Source organism: Oncorhynchus mykiss, chromosome 9 (genome assembly GCF_013265735.2).
Source record: "Oncorhynchus mykiss isolate Arlee chromosome 9, USDA_OmykA_1.1, whole genome shotgun sequence".
NCBI classification, from domain to species: Eukaryota; Metazoa; Chordata; class Actinopteri; order Salmoniformes; family Salmonidae; genus Oncorhynchus; species Oncorhynchus mykiss.
The window spans coordinates 52,391,893-52,412,415 of NC_048573.1; the positions used below are offsets into that span (position 1 = coordinate 52,391,893).

The 20,523-nt window shown below is 42.2% G+C and overlaps 2 protein-coding genes across 3 annotated transcripts in view; both read right to left on the reverse strand.

Moving 5' to 3' along the window:
- dennd2c (DENN/MADD domain containing 2C) overlaps positions 1–14,417 on the reverse strand; it is a 34,248-nt gene extending 19,831 nt beyond the window's left edge. The window contains exons 1-5 of the mRNA XM_021616174.2: positions 13,934–14,417; positions 4,949–6,236; positions 1,798–1,922; positions 1,364–1,485; positions 1,107–1,247 (exon numbers count right to left, since the gene is read on the reverse strand). Of these exons, the coding sequence (XP_021471849.2) occupies positions 1,107–1,247; positions 1,364–1,485; positions 1,798–1,922; positions 4,949–5,991 (1,431 nt within the window). The 5' untranslated portion in view covers positions 5,992–6,236; positions 13,934–14,417. The remainder of the gene's footprint in view (positions 1–1,106; positions 1,248–1,363; positions 1,486–1,797; positions 1,923–4,948; positions 6,237–13,933) is intronic.
- Positions 14,418–14,556: 139 nt separating this feature from the next.
- Positions 14,557–20,523, reverse strand: part of LOC110532352 (AMP deaminase 1) — a 37,180-nt gene continuing 31,213 nt past the window's right edge. The window contains exons 7-15 of one of the 2 annotated variants that reach the window (XM_021616177.2): positions 18,169–18,363; positions 17,803–17,934; positions 17,554–17,717; positions 17,154–17,280; positions 16,370–16,533; positions 16,059–16,179; positions 15,780–15,953; positions 15,443–15,553; positions 14,557–15,194 (exon numbers count right to left, since the gene is read on the reverse strand). In XM_021616177.2, the coding sequence (XP_021471852.1) occupies positions 15,039–15,194; positions 15,443–15,553; positions 15,780–15,953; positions 16,059–16,179; positions 16,370–16,533; positions 17,154–17,280; positions 17,554–17,717; positions 17,803–17,934; positions 18,169–18,363 (1,344 nt within the window). In that variant the 3' untranslated portion in view covers positions 14,557–15,038. The remainder of the gene's footprint in view (positions 15,195–15,442; positions 15,554–15,779; positions 15,954–16,058; positions 16,180–16,369; positions 16,534–17,153; positions 17,281–17,553; positions 17,718–17,802; positions 17,935–18,168; positions 18,364–20,523) is intronic. The other variant, XM_021616175.2, reaches the window with a different exon arrangement.

The window sequence follows — 20,523 nt, forward strand, 5'->3', positions numbered from 1 at the left end:
AACTGCTAACACACTCCAGCCACATGAGGTCTAGCATGGTCTTGCATTAGGAGGAACCCAGGGCCAACCGCACCAGCATATGGTCTCACAAGGGGTCTGAGGATCTCATCTCGGTACCTAATGGCAGTCAGGCTACCTCTGGCGAGCACATGGAGGGCTGTGCGGCCCCCCAAAGAAATGCCACCCCACACCATGACTGACCCACCGCCAAACCGGTCATGCTGGAGGATGTTGCAGGCAGCAGAACGTTCTCCACGGCGTCTCCAGACTCTGTCACATGTGCTCAGTGTGAACCTGCTTTCATCTGTGAAGAGCACAGGGCGCCAGTGGCGAATTTGCCAATCTTGTTGTTCTCTGGCAAATGCCAAACGTCCTGCACGGTGTTGGGCTGGAAGCACAACCCCCACCTGTGGACGTCGGGCCCTCATACCACCCTCATGGAGTCTGTTTCTGATCGTTTGAGCAGACACATGCACATTTGTGGCCTGCTGGAGGTCATTTTGCAGGGCTCTGGCAGTGCTCCTCCTGCTCCTCCTTGCACAAAGGCGGAGGTAGCGGTCCTGCTGCTGGGTTGTTGCCCTCCTACGGCCTCCTCCACATCTCCTGATGTACTGGCCTGTCTCCTGGTAGCGCCTCCATGCTCTGGACACTACGCTGACAGACACAGCAAACCTTCTTGCCACTGCTCGCATTGATGTGCCATCCTGGATGAGCTGCACTACCTGAGCCACTTGTGTGGGTTTTAGACTCCGTCTCATGCTACCACTAGAGTGAAAGCACCGCCAGCATTCAAAAGTGACCAAAACATCAGCCAGGACGCATAGGAACTGAGAAGTGGTCTGTGGTCACCACCTGCAGAACCACTCCTTTATTGGGGGTGTCTTGCTAATTGCCTATAATTTCCACCTGTTGTCTATTCCATTTGCACAACAGCATGTGAAATGTATTGTCAATCAGTGTTGCTTCCTAAGTGGACAGTTTCATTTCACAGAATTGTGATTGACTTGGAGTTACATTGTGTTGTTTAACTGTTCCCTTAATTTTTTTGAGCAGTGTACAATTTCCACTGTGTATAAAATACTTATGAAATGCTTGTGTGTGTTTACCTGAGGCAGTCTGTATGTTTTGTGGGTGGTTGTGGGTCGCCTGGGAAAGGCAGTTCTGTGGGGGGCTTCAGTAGGGGAGGGTGGTGTCGCTGCCAGTGTTTCCTTCCTCTCCACCCACAACGTGAGAGGCTTGGGAGGGAGCTGAGACACAGAATACAAGAGGACTGGGTAATTAAAGATTAAAGCAGTTTTGTTTTTTCATATCATACTGGGCTCAATTGAAATCTAATATCCTGTGAATCAGTTTCCATGACTACCTTTGGTGTGCAAGGGCTCTTTCTCTGTGCCATGTTCCAGGGTCGGGGACGCCTGATGGGGAGACACATAGTAGGAGCCAGCTTGACATCCTCATATGGGTTGTCTCTGGTCAAGGATCCAGCTGGCCAGGGTCAAAGGTGAGGGAGACAGATGACATACACATCATAATACGCTAATAGTACTTGTTTAAGTCCGAATGGTCTTAAATGGCTGCCTTTATTTCTCTCCTTTTACGTCCACCACTGACCTAAAAAGGACTTGATGTGACAATATGGAAAAAAATCTATATTCCAGCCTTTTCTTTATCAGTGGTTACGACGATGGGAAGTAAGACTAGGAAAGAATTGGTTCCTAAATGTTCCTAAGATTGTAAGATGACTCAGGCTGCCTAAGTGGAGTGTCTTTTTTCACTTTGTGTCAGGGGTGAACTCACAGATAATGTCCTCATAAATGTTGTCGTCAGAGAAGGCGTGGAACAGGCCGGAGCGCCTGCCCCCACTTCCCACTGTACCCTGCTGCGCTGTCAACTGCACCACATCCTCAAACTCAAAGGACTTCCTGTAAAAATGGAGGGAGAGGGGGATGTGAGACAGGGGCCACTGTCGCCCTAAACACAGTCTGCATCGTGATGTTCAATGTGTTATCCTCTTACGTTCAGCCAAAGGGCCTCGGCATTGGAGGGGTTTTCACAAGTTGATAGTGAAGATGATCAAATCAAATTGTATTGGTCACATACACATATTTAGAAGATGTTACTGCAGAATGTAGTGAAATGCTTGTGTTCCTAGCTCCAACAGTGAAGTAGTATCTAACAATTCACACAAATCTAAAATGGAATTAAGAAATACAGTGCCTTGCGAAAGTATTCGGCCCCCTTGAACTTTGCGACCTTTTGCCACATTTCAGGCTTCAAACATAAAGATATAAAACTGTATTTTTTTGTGAAGAATCAACAACAAGTGGGACACAATCATGAAGTGGAACGACATTTATTGGATATTTCAAACTTTTTTAACAAATCAAAAACTGAGAAATTGGGCGTGCAAAATGATTCAGCCCCTTTACTTTCAGTGCAGCAAACTCTCTCCAGAAGTTCAGTGAGGATCTCTGAATGATCCAATGTTGACCTAAATGACTAATGATGATAAATACAATCCACCTGTGTGTAATCAAGTCTCCGTATAAATGCACCTGCACTGTGATAGTCTCAGAGGTCCGTTAAAAGCGCAGAGAGCATCATGAAGAACAAGGAACACACCAGGCAGGTCCGAGATACTGTTGTGAAGAAGTTTAAAGCCGGATTTGGATACAAAAAGATTTCCCAAGCTTTAAACATCCCAAGGAGCACTGTGCAAGCGATAATATTGAAATGGAAGGAGTATCAGACCACTGCAAATCTACCAAGACCTGGCCGTCCCTCTAAACTTTCAGCTCATACAAGGAGAAGACTGATCAGAGATGCAGCCAAGAGGCCCATGATCACTCTGGATGAACTGCAGAGATCTACAGCTGAGGTGGGAGACTCTGTTCATAGGACAACAATCAGTCGTATATTGCACAAATCTGGCCTTTATGGAAGAGTGGCAAGAAGAAAGCCATTTCTTAAAGATATCCATAAAAAGTGTAGTTTAAAGTTTGCCACAAGCCACCTGGGAGACACACCAAACATGTGGAAGAAGGTGCTCTGGTCAGATGAAACCAAAATTGAACTTTTTGGCAACAATGCAAAACGTTATGTTTGGCGTAAAAGCAACACAGCTCATCACCCTGAACACACCATCCCCACTGTCAAACATGGTGGTGGAAGCATCATGGTTTGGGCCTGCTTTTCTTCAGCAGGGACAGGGAAGATGGTTAAAACTGATGGGAAGATGGATGGAGCCAAATACAGGACAATTCTGGAAGAAAACCTGATGGAGTCTGCAAAAGACCTGAGACTGGGACAGAGATTTGTCTTCCAACAAGACAATGATCCAAAACATAAAGCAAAATCTACAATGGAATGGTTCAAAAATAAACATATCCAGGTGTTAGAATGGCCAAGTCAAAGTCCAGACCTGAATCCAATCGAGAATCTGTGGAAAGAACTGAAAACTGCCATTCACAAATGCTCTCCATCCAACCTCACTGAGCTCGAGCTGGTTTGCAAGGAGGAATGGGAAAAAATGTCAGTCTCTCGATGTGCAAAACTGAGAGACATACCCCAAGCGACTTACAGCTGTAATCGCAGCAAAAGGTGGCGCTACAAAGTATTAACTTAAGGGGGCTGAATAATTTTGCACGCCCAATTTTTCAGTTTTTGATTTGTTAAAAAAGTTTGAAATATCCAATAAATGTCGTTCCACTTCATGATTGTGTCCCACTTGTTGTTGATTCTTCACAAAAAAATACAGTTTTATATCTTTATGTTTGAAGCCTGAAATGTGGCAAAAGGTCGCAAAGTTCAAGGGGGCCAAATACTTTCGCAAGGCACTGTATATAAATATTAGGACACGCAATGTCAGACTGGAATTGAGTAAAATACAGTATATACATAAGAAATTAGTAAAACAGTATGTAAACATTATTAAAGTGACCAGTGATTCCATGTCTATATACATAGGGCAGCAGCCTCTAAGGTGCAGGGTTGAATAACCGGTTGGTAGCCGGCTAGTGATGGCAATAGACCGCAGGAGGGTGCGTCAGGGAGAGAAAAAAAGGGTGTAAAATAGAAGCACGGAGAGATTAAAGAAAAATAAATTCAACATGTGGCTACGGGTTAAGGTCAATACGGAGAGTGTGAGCAAGAGAGAGAGCCGGAAAGAGAGTTACAAGAGTAAGCCTAATAGAAAGCAATTTGGATGGTTATGCTAAAGACGCATATAGAATTCCATTCAAGATTGGCCCAAAGATATGTATGATGTTTTGGATCTTCCTGGAATTAAATCAATAGAAAAGGTCCTTAGGGGGTAGGTTTTTGGCATACCATTGAAGTCTGTATCCAAAATGATTATTGAGAAATAACGTGTGACATTTCCCCAGGCCTTCTTTAAGACACTACAACGATAAATCAGTAGATGCTACAAAGCCAGTATTGGTGTCCTTTGAAACCTTACTGTGTGGAATTATATGGAATTGCCCTCATAGAGAATACAAACTGATAGAAAAATTAGGAGACTACATTAGTGGAATTCAATGTGAGAGCTGGTGTGTTTCGAAACAAACGTGACCGCCAGACAGTTGGCTGCTCTGGAAGTAGGCCATATCCAGACAATAGTCTGCAATGCTGCCAAAGACTGTGTAATCACACATGGAGGCCGACCAAATGCTAGACTGACCCTTCTCTCACTCAAACTTTGCTTCTAAAACTCTCTCATTCTACTACTTAACATAAAACAATTTACAACTAAGGACACTGTATGAGAGCACAATAGCTCAGGACAGAGAAAGACTTTCACCAAATAATTGTTAACGTGTTTGTATTACAAACAACCAGATTTTACATTGACTAAAGCCATTGAAAAAGTAAGATGCCAAAAATGTTCTGTTTTAAAATGGTAAACCAAACCTTCTCTATACTAGAGGTGTCAGTATCATGAACTTACCTGTTCTTTCTGTGTCTGGAAAATCCATTGCCACGGCTAACAGGACACAGGGGTTCTGGGAAGCTAGGTGTTTGGGCTATGCCACTGCACTTGGTGTTGGATTGGTTGACAGATGGAATCCTGCCGTCCCATTGGACCCAGTTTGCTGGGGTGCTGTCCGCTCCCTGATACTGAAATGTCCGTTGTGGTTTTGGTGGAGGGCGAGTCGCTGGACCCACAACACTCTGAGGCTCTGCTGAGGTATTTGTTCCCTTCTCCCAGAACAACACATCTCCCTCCAGCCTCCGCCAGAAGCCCCTTGAGGTGTAGAAATTCCCTGGTGGCAGGCTCTCTCCATGGTCATCCACAGACAGACATAGGGGTTTGGTCCACTTAACTTCCAACACATTACCCATCTTCAGTTCACCATTGGTGGGGATGATCCTTTCTACTTGGAAGATGTTTGTAGTGTCTGTTGTAAGAGTTTGCGAAGGTGCTGTGAATGGCTTGGACACTGGTATTGTGGTTGAAGTCTTACTGAAACTGTTGTGATTCTGAGGAGCATCCGACTTTCTGCCAATGCCCTTGTGTCCGCACCGTGCTTGTAGGTTTTCCCTGAAATCCAAACCCAGGCTTCTGGCTTTAGAGAGGTTGGCTTTGCCATGAGGTACACCTCTCAAACTGTCGCTACATACTCCGTTACCCAGGACATCCCCTGAAAGAGATCGGGATACAACTGGTGCATGCTCTTTGACCCTTTCGGTATGCCCATCACCGTTTGGTTGACAGAGGCCTTCCCACTGGGAAATCTTCTGCCTGATGTTGAGGCCTGGCCTCCCTAGGTCCTGTGTTAGAGGCTTCCCTGAGCAGGGGGCCTGCCAGGCCAGAGTAGGCCTCGATGGGTCCTGGGTTAGAGGCTCCCCAGAGGAGGGGGCCTGCCAGGCCACAGTAGGCCTCCCTGGGTCCTGGGTTAGAGACTTCACTGAGGATGGGGCCTGCCAGGCCACAGTAGCCCGGCCCCGTCCCCCTCCACCTTTCCCCTGCTCTATGCCCAGAGCCAGCATGGTGAGAGGGGGCACACTGCCAGCTCACCCTCACTGCATAGTTGGTGGAAGCATGAGGACCCTCCCGGTGTATAGACACACTGTTAAAAACAGTGAGTCTGTCCTACAACTTTAACCACAGTAGGCTATGGAAAGCAAGGAGATTCACAGGGGTCTTCTATCGTTTCCTATTTACTTTTAAACCCCTCTTCCGTTAAACAGGGTCGGTGACTGCTCTTTTCCCTCTTCTCCACATAAAGAAGGACCTGCAAAGCAAAGGACACAAAAGTTACTCATCCATCAGCACTTCAAAACAAGTCAAGACAACACTCTGAAGAGAAAGCAGTATCTATTGAGGATGACGACACTACTACAGTGCCTTCAGAAAGTATTCATACCACTTAATTTATTCCACTTTGTGTTACAGCCCAAATTCAAAATGGATTTCAAAAAAATAATCTCACCCACCTACACACAATATCCCATAATGACAAAGTAAAAACATGTATTTAGAAATTTGTGCAGAAAAGCTCATTTCCATAAGTATTCACACCAGAGTCAAAACTCTGGAGAAGCACCTGTGGCGCTGATTTCAGATTTGGAATGTCTATTAGTTTTGCTGGATGTGGGGATTTTCTCCCATTTTTTCTTGCATATTTTCTCAAGCTCTGTTAAATTAAACGGGGAGTGGTGGCGAACAGCAAACATCAAGTCTTTCCACAGATTTAACGGGATACAAGTCTGCATCACTTCTAATCCCCCATATATTTTTTTGCAAATATATAGAGTACCGGTCAAAAATTTTAGAACACCTACTCATTCAAGGGTTCGTAAAATGATATAAATGACATCAAAACTATGAAATAACACATATGGAATCATGAAGAAACCAAAAAAAAGTCTTAAACAACATTAAATATATTGTATATTTGAGATTCTTCAAATAGCCACCATTTGCCTTGATGACAGCTTTGCACACTCTTGGCATTCTCTCAACCAGCTTCACGAGGTAGTCACCTAGAGTGCATTTCAATTAACAGTTGTGCCTTCTTAAAAAGTTACATTTGTGGAATTCCGTCCTTCTTAATATGTTGGAGCCAATCAGTTGTTATGTGACAAGGTAGTGGTGGTATACAGAAGATAGCCCTATTAGTAAAATACCAAGTCCATATTATGATAAGATCAGCTCAAATAAGCAAAGAAAACGACAGTCCGTTATTACTTTAAGACATGAAGGTCAGTCAATACAGAACATTTCAAGAACTTGTAATGTTTTTTCAAGTGCAGATGCAAAAACTGTCAAGCTCTATGATGAAACTGGCTCTCATGAGAACCGCCACAGGAATGGAAGACCCAGAGTTACCTCTGCAGAGGATAAGTTCATTAGCATTACCAGCGTCAGAACTTGCAGCCCAAATAAATGCTTCAGAGTTCAAGTAACAGACACATGTCAACATCAACTGTTAAGAGAAGACTGTGTGAATCAGGCCTTCATGGTTGAATTGCTTCAAATAAACCACTACTGAAGGACACCAATAATAAGAAGAGACTTGCTTGGGCCAAGAAACACTGGACATTAGACCAGTGGAAATTTGTAATTTGGTCTGGAGTCCAAATGTGAGATTTTTGGTTCCAACTGCTGTGTCTGTGAGACGCGGTGTGGGTGAACGGATGATCTCTGCATGTGTATTTGCCACCGTAAAGCATGGAGGTGGTGGTGTTATGGTGTGGGGGTGCTTTCCCTTTCCGATTGTTTGGGGCTTCCGGAAAAAAGCTTGTCCGGAGAAGACAAGGTGAGCGCTAACATCAGTCCTGTGTCATGCCAACAGTAAAGCATCCTGAGACCATTCATGTGTGGGGTTGCTTCTCAGCCAAGGGAGTGGGCTCACTCACAAGTTTGCCTAAGAACACAGCCATGAATAAAGAATGGTACCAACACATTCTCCGAGAGCAACTTCTCCCAACCATCCAGGAACAGTTTGGTGACAAACAATGCCTTTTCCAGAATTATGGAGCACCTTGGCATAAGGCAAAAGTGATAACTAAGTGGCTTGGGGAACAAAACATCAATATTTTGGGTCCATGGCCAGGATACTCTCCAGACCTTAATCCCATTGAGAACTTGTTGGCAATCCTCAAGAGGCGGGTGGACAAACAAAAACCCACAAATTCTGACAAACGCCAAGCATTGATTATGCAAGAATGGGCTGCAATCAGTCAGGATGTGGCCCAGAAGTTAATTCACAGCATGCCAGGGCGGATTGCAGACGTCTTGAAAAAGAAGGGTCAACACTGCAAATATTGACACTTTGCATCAAATTCATGTAATTGTCAATAAAAGCCTTTGACACTTATGAAATGCTTGTAATTATACTTCAGTATTCCATAGTAACATCTGACAAAAATATCTAAAGACACTGAAGCAGCAAACTTTGTGGAAATTACTATTTGTGTCATTCTCAAAACATTTGGCCATGATTGTATGTATGCATGTATGTAGAGCTGAAGTCAGAAGTTTACATACACTTAGGTTGGAGTCATTAACACTCGTTTTTCAACCACTCAACAAATTTCCTGTTAACAAACTAGTTTTGGCTAGTCGGTTAGGACATCAACTTTAAGCAAGACACAGGTAATTCTTCCAGCAATTGTTTACAGACAGATTTCACTATCACAATTCCAGTGGGTCAGAGATGTTCTTTAAAACAGTTTGAGAAAATTCTAGAAAATGTTGTCATGGCTTTAGAAGCTTCTGCTAGGCAAATTGACATAATTTGAGTCAATTGGAAGTGCACCTGTGGATGTACTTCAAGGCCTACCTTCAAACTCAGTGCCTTTTTGCTTGAAATACATCCACAGGTACACCACCAATTGACTCAAATTATGTCAATTAGCCTAACAGAAGCTTCTAAAGCCATGACAACATTTTCTGGAATTTTCTAAAGGCCGTTTAAAGGCACAGTCAAAAGAAATCAGCCAAGACCTCAGAAAAAATATTGTAGACCTCCACAAGTCTGGTTCATCCTTGGGAGCAATTTCCAAACGCCTGAAGGTACCACGTTCATCTGTACAAACAATAGTACGCAAGTATAAACACCATGGGACCACGCAGCCATCATACCGCTCAGGAAGGAGATGCGTTCTGTCTCCGAGAGATTAACATACTTTGGTGCGGAAAGTGCAAATCAATCCCGGAACAACAGCAAAGGACCTTGTGAAGATGCTGGAGGAAACGGGTACGAAAGTATCTAAATCAACAGTAAAAAAAATAGTCCTATATTTTGCAAGCCGAAGAACACTGGGGTGGCAGCATCATGTTGTGTGGGTGCTTTGCTGCAGGAGGGACTGATTTGATTTGATTTTGATTTGACTGGTGCACTACACAAAATAGATGGCATCATGAGGCAGGAAAATTGTGTGGATATATTGAAGCAACATCTCAAGACATCAGTCAGGAAGTTAAAGCTTGGTCGCAAATGGGTCTTCCAAATGGACAATGACCCCAAGCATACTTCCAAAGTTGTGGCAAAATGGCTTAAGGACAACAAAGTCAAGGTATTGGAGTGGCCATCACAAAGCCCTGACCTCAATCCTATAGAAAATTTGTGGGCATAACTGAAAAAGTGTGTACGAGCAAGGAGGCCTACAAACCTGACTCAGTTACACCAGCTCTGTCAGGAGGAATGAGCCAAAATTCACTCAACTTATTGTGGGAAGCTTGTGGAAGGCTGCCCGAAACATTTAACCCAAGTTCCAACAATTTAAAGGCAATGCTACCAAATACTAATTGAGTGTATGTAAAGTTCTGACCCACTGGGAATGTGATGAAATAAATAAAAGCTGAAATAAATAATTATCTACTATTATTCTGACATTTCAGATTCTTAAAATAAAGTGGTGATCCTAACTGAACTAAGAGAGGTAATTTTTTACGAGAATTAAATCTCAGGAATTGTGAAAAACTGAGTTTCAATGTATTTGGCTACGGTGTATGTAAACTTCCGATTTCAACTGTATGTATGTACAGTGGGGCAAAAAAAGTATTTAGTCAGCCACCAATTGTGCAAGTTCTCCCACTTAAAAAGATGAGGCCTGTAATTTTCATCATAGGTACACTTCAACTATGACAGACAAAATGAGAAAAGAAAATCCAGAAAATCACATTGTAGGATTTTTATTGAATTTATTTGCAAATTATGAATGAAAGCAATTTGGTCTTTAATGCAGTGCCGATAGACAAGCTGCTTACTTTTCCCCCCTTCTACTTGCATCTTCCATTTTTGTGGTAATGCTGCAATTAGTTGGTTGTAATTTTGGGTAGAGCAGACATTTCCATGTATCTGTGTTAGCTGCATGTGTGACAACTCCACCAATCCTATTGATGATATAATTTACAAAGATTATACCGTTAATTTTTTTTTTTTATTGAAAAATAAAAGTTGTCATTAATAAATTAGTATATTTGAGTTTAACCACAATATTTGTTGTATTATTTGTTCCATCTTTCTATGGCTTATTTAAAAAAGAAGATATTTTGGAGATTATTTCGTTTTCAAATAACCGAGAGGTTGTAATCTGAATAAAGGGAAAAAGGCCATTCTTGAACATGGGGTGAGAAATTCATACTAATTTACTAGGGAACCAGTTTGGATTTAAGTGTAACTTTTGTATGACTGATACCTTTAGTGAGAGGTCTAATACTTTAATAATTTCTGCCCTCCGAATTCATATTCATTATATAAATAGGCCCTTTTAATTTTGTCTGGCTTGCCATTCCAAATAAAATGGAATATTTTTTGCTCATAATTTAATAAACAGATCTCTTGGTGTAGGGAAAACCATAAGCAAATAGGTCAACTGTGATATGACTAAAGAGTTAATGAGGGTGATTTTTCCACAAATAGACAGGTATTTTCCTTTCTATCGTAGCAAAATGTATCTATTTTTGCTAACTTTCTATAAAAATGTATTGGAGTGAGATCATATCTTTCTTTCGGTATATGTATACCGAGTATGTCCACATCAGACCATTTTATTGGTAAACTACACGGTAATGTAAAGGTTGTATTTTTTTTGTGATCCAACATGTAATATTGTGTATAGTATAATCATAAGTATTATCATAATCTGGTTTTACTCCAGAGGTTAGAAAAAGTATCTAGATCATCTATGAGGCTGTGGAGTGATTCTAATTTTGTATTTAAAAGAAAACATGAATCATCAGCGTACAATGACACCTTTGTTTTTAAACCCTGGAGTTCTAATCCATATATTATTGTTGGATCTGATTTGAACAGCCAACATTTCGATGGCAATAGTAAATAGATATGCCAATAGAGGACAACCTTGTTTTACTCCTCTTGACAGTTTAAAAATGTCTGCGATGTACTTCTTGCCCGGTTGCTCAGTTTGGTCAGACAGCCAGCTCTTGGCAGTCTAGGTAGTTCCATATTTTCTCAATTTCCCAATGTTGAAGATCACTGTGCTCTTGGAAACTTTCATCACTCTAGAAATTGTTTTATACCCTTCCCCAGATATATTCCTCATCACAATTCTCACTGTGATCTACAGACCGTTCATTGGACTTCATGGTGGAGTTTCTGCTCCAACATGCACTTTCAACTGTATAGACAGGTGTTTTTCTAAACCATGTCCAAACAATTGAATTGGCCACAGGTGGAATCCATTCAAGTTGTAGCAACATCTCTAGGATGATCAAATAAAATTGGATGCACTTGAGCTCAATTTGGAGTGTGATAGCAAAGGTTTGAGAATACTTGTGTAAATGTGATCAATACATTTGCAACAATTTCTAAAAACATGTTTTCACTTTGTCATTATGGGGTAGTGTTTGTAGATGGGTGAGTGAAAAAATAAATATTTAATCCATTTTGAATTCAGGCTGTAACACAACAAAATGTGAAATAAGTCAAGGGGTATGAATACTTTCTGAAGGCACTGTATCTTTCAACAGCACACTCCTGAGGCAGTGGAAGGCGTATGGGATGTGTTCGGCCAGAGGAAGCTGGAGAGGATAGGCTCCTGTCAAGGTCAGTAGCCAAAAATAAAACCAGGAGGAGGAAATAAAACAACGGCAGGAACAAGGCACAGGAGCTTTGTGCAGCCAGAGTGAAGTCTGCCCCCTCCCCAGAGGAGTTGGCTATCCCCCTCTCCCATCCTTAACCACCGCTGTCCCATTACAGAACACCATGAAAGATTAAAACATTAAATCTAATTTACTCTCATCTCAAAAAGTCTCTTTCTGTAGATCAGGAAAGATGCCAGGACGGGTATTCCAAGTATTTTTATCTTGACTTCAGAATGCCTAGGCTTAAGCGCCATAAACATTAACTGAAGATTGGAGCACTGATGCATTCACATGCACAAACAATTAAGATAAATTATGAAGGATTCCAGTAAATCCACATCACAGCCACAGTGATTGATGTCTTATTACTGTAAAATATATTCTATATGGTGTAAACTCTTAGCTAAATTCATTAATTTAGGCCTAGTAGATTATTTGATGGGAATGGACTATTGAAACATTGACATTTTGAGTCCCTCACAGTGAATTACTCCATAATGCATTTATTTAGCTTGCGCTAAAACTACAACTGAACAGTTTGGCATGCAATACTGATATTGCTGATCTTGCACAGCCCTCATTGTATGCACCATCCAAACTGTACGGAGAGGCCCACGTCCTTATGTGAAATCTTGCCTAAATATATTAACTCCTGTTCCTGCTTCCTTTACTGTACTCTGTTTGCTGGAAGCAAAGCACTTAGACACGATGCACATCACGTTGAAAGCATTTAGAGAAGGGAGACGTGGTGAAATTCCAGTGATGCTCATGATAATAATGATTCTATGTGCTGCATTCCAGCTAGGAGGGTGCAGGGGAATACATTCGACCAGAGACAGGTCAGTCAGGCTCCACAAATGAAGCTTTTGTTTGGTTTGACCTAAATCCAATGTACGTAGTGGAATCTCATAGCCAGGACCCATCCTACACTTTAAACTGTCACTTATCACTCTGACCCACTTGCTTTATTTGTGTGTGTTATGCAGGAAGGCCTAGTCTGTGTTTCCTGAGACTAAGAAACAAAGGATCAGCAGACTGTCCATAATTACAGTTTGGGAGACTTGCACCCATTTAGAAGCTTTGGTTTCAGTATTGTTTAACAGGTATAATTAGATTTGCAGTTACACAGATATCAACCTCTTGGTTTCCCCCCCCCATTCAAAAGGAGTCTGTGGGGTTTGAACCATCATGAAGGATGGACATTTTGTCATTCCAGGGTACCTTTAAAACTTGCAGTGGAACCCAAACAACAATGTTACTCCAGTAGAATCCAAACAGGGATCATCAAGACCCAAATAACCCGTCATCACTTACCAACATAAATGATACCTAATTGCACCTTCAAAACAACCATAAACCGCCCTCGTCAAGAATTGCTGCATGACAAAACTTGCCCTAGGTGGGGTACAAAAGGGGTAAGGAGTGATGGGTTGTTTCAGTAAACAGTCAATGCAGTTTATATTAGGTCATGTGGAATGTATTTTAATTCGTACACTGGTGCTGATCTCACCCCTGCCACAATGTGTCTGTAAATATACGCAGAGATTAACTGTCCTGTTTACATCCAATTAAGATTAGCCTAATCAACAGATGTAATTAATTTACAAGTAGTAGGCTAGATTAAATCAACAAATAAATAATGCCATGCACGACGAGGTTAGAACATTCAATTAAACCAGCAGATTCATGTTAAATTCATTGATTGTGACAAATGTGTAATCGATGCAACACGTTATAACAAGTTACTGATAACTTGTAGCTAAATCAGTAAATTGGATGTGAGTTCAGACACCGTGGGACACCAACCAAAATGCCGAATCTCAGACAAATGATTTGTTTTTAATCCATTGAATCGTAGCGATATGTATTACCCACCTCCAATTGGTTTCTCTCGAGGTCGCTTGCAGCAATCCCAACTTCTTTAATAGCAAAAAGTATCGTAAACGGCAAATTAGACCTGTTCCCTGTTTGTAGTGGTTGGTTTTAGACATCAATATTAGCTATAATCTTCGTTCTAGTTGACTCACTACAAGTGTTTCTCGACGAATTCCAAATCGGGCGTTCCAGTGCACTAGTTAGTTGCCACACATTCCCCTTTAGCTGATTAGCCGCTAAAGCTAGCTGTAGCTAGCTATCACCAACATGTCTTATTTTAAGAGTAAAAACGTCTATTTACTTCCAACTACCGTTCACCAGTCTCGGACAATAAGGAATAACATTAAGCAGGCACCGAGATATTAGCTAGTAGTACAACTCGAATCAAGTGAGAAACTTTTCAGGGGACTCCATATTCATTCTGTGAGCTAAGAGGCGTCGTCAAGTCCTGCTGTCTCATCCAACGAATGGCTGTCTTGATTTGTAGGAGAAGGCCAATTGACACAATCACAGGAAGATGTCATTTGCATTCACTCACAGAAATAAGCAACAGACAGGGCAAAGGCCTACATTTCAGCAAATCAATTCTGTCGTGGTTTGGTTTGACAAAAAATATTAATACAGAAATCAAATGATATTTATTTGAACATTTATTTATTTCAAATCATTCTTGCAATTGTGTCCCCCACAATATGCCACATCTAGAAAGAGCAATTATTTTCATGCAATCATAAACAAGTACAAGGCCAGTGACACCAATCAAATTAAAATAGGGAATACAACAGACACAAACAGGATTATCATTATAGGTCCGTGCTATCTGGTATTCTTGTGATGTCTCTACCCCTTTGAAGTTAACATTTGTAAGGGTTATGGTTAAGGGTAGGGAACTCCCAAAGATCCCGGATAGCACTGACCAATCACTATGCAAACTGTGTTAAATTGATATTAGTTGCACACAGACACCAGATGACACTAATACCTATTCTAATAAATAGATTATGTGGTTTACCATGGAGGGAACGCCAGTACACAAGAAGGTTGTCTTAAATAATCGGTACATTTAGCAGGGGCCATCACCATAAAACATAACATCTCAGATTGTTCACTCAGTCTTCAGACCCTCCTTAATAAGGTTGAGCTCATAGCACAGTGTCTCGTAACGATAGGCCATACGGATCTGGGCGACATTGGTCTTGCGTATGTCATTGCCCTCAGGGCCCTCCTTCAGATAGTCGGAACCAAGGAAGTGAGTCTTCTCCTGTAGAAAGAAACCAAGGCAACACGTTTTGGTGCTGAAGATGTTATGATGGCAATTAGCCATGGCAGTCTATTACAGTGCTATCATCCAACTAGTCTATACTATGATTGAACTCGTACTTTAATGTAGATTGTAATGTAACAAAATATAATGTATTTGTGTAAAATAATAATGTTCAGGTCTTACAAAGTGTGGGTCTATGAGGTAGTATATTGTCTATCCTGTTTGTTGTCTCTTGTGTTTTTTACCTCATCCGACAAGCCGCTCTGCAGCACACTGTTCCTGGAGATCTCACACATGTCACAGGTGCTGAGCTTGAACACCTGGGCTGCAATGGCGTACTCCTCCATCAGGGGCTCCTGAGGACACAGTCAGAACAGAGTAAGCTTGGCGTCTCAATTACTCTCTATAACTGATTTAGGATCAGCTTAAAAATCAGCCGTTACCATTTTGAACTGAATGGAACCTTGGGCCAGTTGATTGGCGCATAATGCACCAACAATAACCAAGAGCGTACCAAAACAGGTAAATATCTTTCTACACAACACACACACACTACCAGACGGGCTCCCAGTCTGGCCTCACCCGGGTGTAGTGGAACTGCATGGGGTCATCCGTGGACAGGGAGACGATCAGGCCCTTCTTGAGGAACTCCAGAAGAGGACTCTTGGCATACTCCAGGAAGAGACTGTTGTTGCTGAGTGGAGACATGGCAATGGGAATCTGGGCCAGGAAGTAGAGGTACTGCAACACAGGGCTCTGTTGAGTGGGAGCAGGACCACAGGAGTTAGTTGTGTAATGTGTTTAGGTTTTGATATTGTCAAAGAAACAGAGGAGGCCATTTTGTTTGGAGAGGCTACGGACCTTCTTGAGATTGAGGCCGTGAGAGATGTTGTCAGCTGTCATGAAGGAGGCCAACAGATGGGTGACGGCTCCAGCCTCTCCACAGTGGGGCCTGAACTGGAAGGTGTTCATTCCCCTAGCCCTAGAATACAAACAAACACTCATTTCATTGTTTGTTTTGTGTTTATCATGTTTGAATTTTACTTTTCATGCAACAATTTCTTGAAGGACGTGTGGATTCCCACTGAGCACAGATGTCAATTCAACGTCTATTCCATGTTGGTTCAACCATTGTGTGCAGAGTGGGTTGTGATTTGACATGCGATACTCACTTGCGGAGCTGATTGATCATAGTGATGTTGGCATACATGTAGTAGATGTAGTAAGTGTAGGAGGGGTTCTTGACAATGTTCCACTCCTCTGGTTTGGGGCTCTTGGTGCAGAACATGTGACCACTGTGCTTGGACTCATCATCCACACTGTCGAAACCTGTCACCTACAGAGCAGAGGAAGATGGAGAACGAAGAGATTGCCTTGCTATTCAATTTATTTTCTTCATATATCATACCAAACTTATTTTTTATAAAGTGATTGAAAATGTAAAAAACACATTTTAAAACTCAAATTCCTACCTTCTGATAACATTTCCATCAAGGCCGGAGAACAATCATGAATTAGGACATTTAAGTGAACTACCCCTTGAAAGTATTAACTATGCAGAAATCTCTCCGCCATTTCCTGGTTGCTAAAATTCGAATAGTTTGCCTAATTTCAGTTTGTGTGACAAAAAAATCAAGTATAGTGTAGATAATCATTGTAACATCTAAAACGCTGTGAAATATATTTTCCATAACCAAAAATATTGTACTTTCAGGTTGAAGCTGATTTACAAAACCGAAAGTAAAAGACGCAAAAAACAAAACTTGAGAAAGGTAAGCGCAGAAATAGTGCACATAGAACATATCTACCACTTCTTAGACTTTCTTTAAATGAGAACGACAGATCTATAACACACATTTCTATGTTCATTTGGTCAGGTTGCACAAAAAGTTGCATATTGCAGCTTCAAAATGTAAACCTCCTTCATCCCTGGTTCCTCATGCCAGTCTCACTCACATGCTTGAGGAAGATGCTGAGCTCAGGGTTGGCGTGGGGTTCGATGGTGGCCTGGAATACAGGTAGGAAGATGTTCTCCAGCATCTTTCCAAAGTGGGGCACGAAGTTCCTGCCTCTGAAGATGTCACTGAGGTGGAAGTACAGAGAATGAGCAGTTAGTAATTTACAAACATGACATGGTAATAAACATGTTCTTCAGACCTTATTCTAAATGTACAAATTTCATTATTTAGAGAGCCATTTAAAAAAAGATGTTTGTTTAAAAAAATATATGTTTGTTTTTACTTGGAGGGCCAAGTACCCATAAAAGAGTAGAATTTTATACTGAGTTTACTAAACTTGCCAAAGGGTGCAAAAAGGGTAGAGCACATTCACTGAAGAACAGAGAGATACAACTTACTAGATCCTGGGCACTTGAATCATCCACTTGAGTTGAGGGGAGAAGACTCTGTGCTTGTTGAACCAGCCTGAGAGCTTGGTCCACTCATTAGGGTTGCAGCCATAGATGGACAGACGGGGCTCTGCGTATTGGTACCTGGCATCCTCCAGATCAGAGGCCACTTCCTGGGTGCGAAAAATATAGAATCAGCTGGTTTTAATAAAGCGATGTTTACAAAAGGGAACTAACTAAGCCATAGCTGAGTCTAACCTTAATGATCCTGGCGAAGTACTCTCCATCGATGTAGTTCTCTGTCTTCATGTACAGGTCACGCAGCTCACTAGCTCCCACAGGGTTGTACTTAGCATTGAACTTGTCAAAACGTTGAAAGGTTTGTCTGCCCTTAAGACATGAGCGAGAGAGAAGCACGTAAGACCAAGGAGTGTTCACATTGGAAAAAGTATCAAAGATATCAAAGATGCATAGTTTCACCGTATGCAGCTTACTATGTAAGCTTTCAACAGCTTCTGCCAAGAGGTCTGGACCTTTGACACAGGAGCTAGGAGCGCACTTGCCCTGTGGTCACAGGACTGCTTTCCCCCTTTGATCGCTAAACTAGCTAGCAGTATAACTCACAGCGTGCACATCCAGGGAATCGACAGTGAGGTCATAGGGGTGCAGATTGAGGTTGGCGAACAGCTCCTTCATGGTCACATCTTTGCCCTTGATGTTTTGCACGACACGGTCAGCGTCGATCTGGTAAGACTTCTTGATGAAGCGCAGGAGGTGCTTCTGGTTCATGCAGGCAGCAGCATGGATGTGGGTGTCGACCTACAACAGCACACAGGAGTTGTGAGAAAAAATTGTTATGAGTTACTACCCACTAAGGATTTACCGTCAGCGACGTCTTTTGGATGTCTTTTTTTGGTGCAGTCCGGACCGGCCTCGGTCCAAGGACAGTTATTTTTGGTCCAGACCAGACGAAGCATGAACCAATCATAGCCATCTATGTTTGGTTCAGATTTTGTCCAGTCTGGACTGGCCCTGATTTCAAAATCCACACAGGCTGCTATAACAGCCTCTCCTCTTCTGGGAAGGCTTTCCACTAGATGTTGGAACATTGCTGCGGGTACTTGCTTCCATTCAGCCACAAGCGCATTAGTGAGGTCAGGCACTGATGAGGGGTGATTGGGCCTGGCTCGCAGTCGGCATTCCAAATAGTCCCAAAGGTGTTAGATGGAGTAGAGGTCAGAGCTCTGTGCAGGCCAGTCAAGTTCTTCCACACCGATCTTGACAAACCATTTCTGCGTGGACCTCACTTTGTGCACGGGGGCATTGTCATGCTGAAACAGGAAAGGCCTTCCCCAAAGTTGCCACATTATTCCATATGTGTTAATTCATAGTTGTACAATGTAAAAAATAGTAAAAATAAAGAAAAACCCTTGAATGAGTAGATGTGTCCAAACTTTTGAATGGTACTGTGGTACCCCGCATGTTATTTCTGGCACAGTATCTTCTAAATCAAAGAGGAATACGCAAAGCAAGAATATGTCAGCTACATGAAGTCGTTAAGAGAAAACATTCAATGTAGCCAAAGATTATAGGGTCCAGTAGGAAACACTTGTCAACCCTTTGGTTCTTACCCTGTCACAATAACGCCTACCTGGCATTTTAATTTGTTGTCATGTCAAACTGTATTCGAAGTGCCCACTATTATATTCCAACCATAGAATTTGAATAATTCTTCTATTTCCAGTTCACCCAAGTGTTTTGCTCTAAATCACAAGTCAAATCGCAATTGCAACATTTGGTTAAAATTAATGAAATCTCTTAGAATGTATGTGCTGCCAACCTAAGATCATGCACTACTTATAAAGCAAATGTTTTTATTTTATTTGTCACACTCTGACCATTATTTGCGTTGTTTGTTTCTATGTTTTGTTTAGTCAGGGTGTGATATTATTCTGCATATTTTGTTTTATTTTATTTTTAATTTTTTTAACCTTTATTTAACTAGGCAAGTCAGTTAAGAACAAATTCTTATTTTCAATGATGGCCTAGGAACAGAGGGTTAACTGCCTGTTCAGGGGCAGAACGACAGTGGGCATTCTATGTTGCATGTCTAGTTAGTCTGTTTCTATGTGTTTTGGCCTGATATGGTTCTCAATCAGTGGCAGGTGTTTGTCGTTGTCTCTGATTGGGTTCCCCTGATTCGGAACCATATTTAGGTAGCCTGTTTTGTATTGTGGTTCGTGGGTTATTGTCTATGTTACGTTGCATGTTAGCACAGTGTTTTGATAGCAGTCACGTTCGTCTTAGTTAGTTAGTTAGTTAGTTAGTTAGTTAGTTAGTTAGTTAGTTAGTTAGTTAGTTTGTTTGTTTGTTAGTGTACTTCGTGTTTTTTCGTCCTTTATTAAAAATCATGCATTCACACCACGCTGCGCTTTGGTCTACTCAATATGACGATCGTGACAGAATAACCCACCTACAATGGACCAAGCAGCGTGGTAACGGCCAGCAGCAGCAGCGGCAAAGAACGCAGGACTCATGGAATTGGGAGGAGATTCTAGCCAGCGAAGGAGGGAATATCGCCGCCCCAAAGCAGAGCTGGAGGCAGCGAAAGCAGAGAGGCGCCGGTATGAGGAGGCAGCACGACAGCGCGGCTGGAAGCCCGAGAGGCAGCCCAAAAAATGTATTGGGGGGGAGGGGGCACAGGGAGAGTGTGGCAGAGTCAGGAGTCAGACCTGAGCCAACTCCCCCTGCTTACCTTAAGGAGCCAAGGATGGAACCAGAGCCGGTCAGGGCGGTATTGGAGGTGAGCGAAGCAGAGACAGTGAAGGAGTTAATGGGGAGATTGGAGGAGAGAGTTATGAGGGAGGTGCTGTGTTGGTGGCTGAGGCACGACATCCGCCCGACGGAGCGTGTCGGGAATTTGATGTCACCTGGGTCAGCTCTCCATACTCGTCCTGAGGTGCGTGCTAGCCGTCTGGT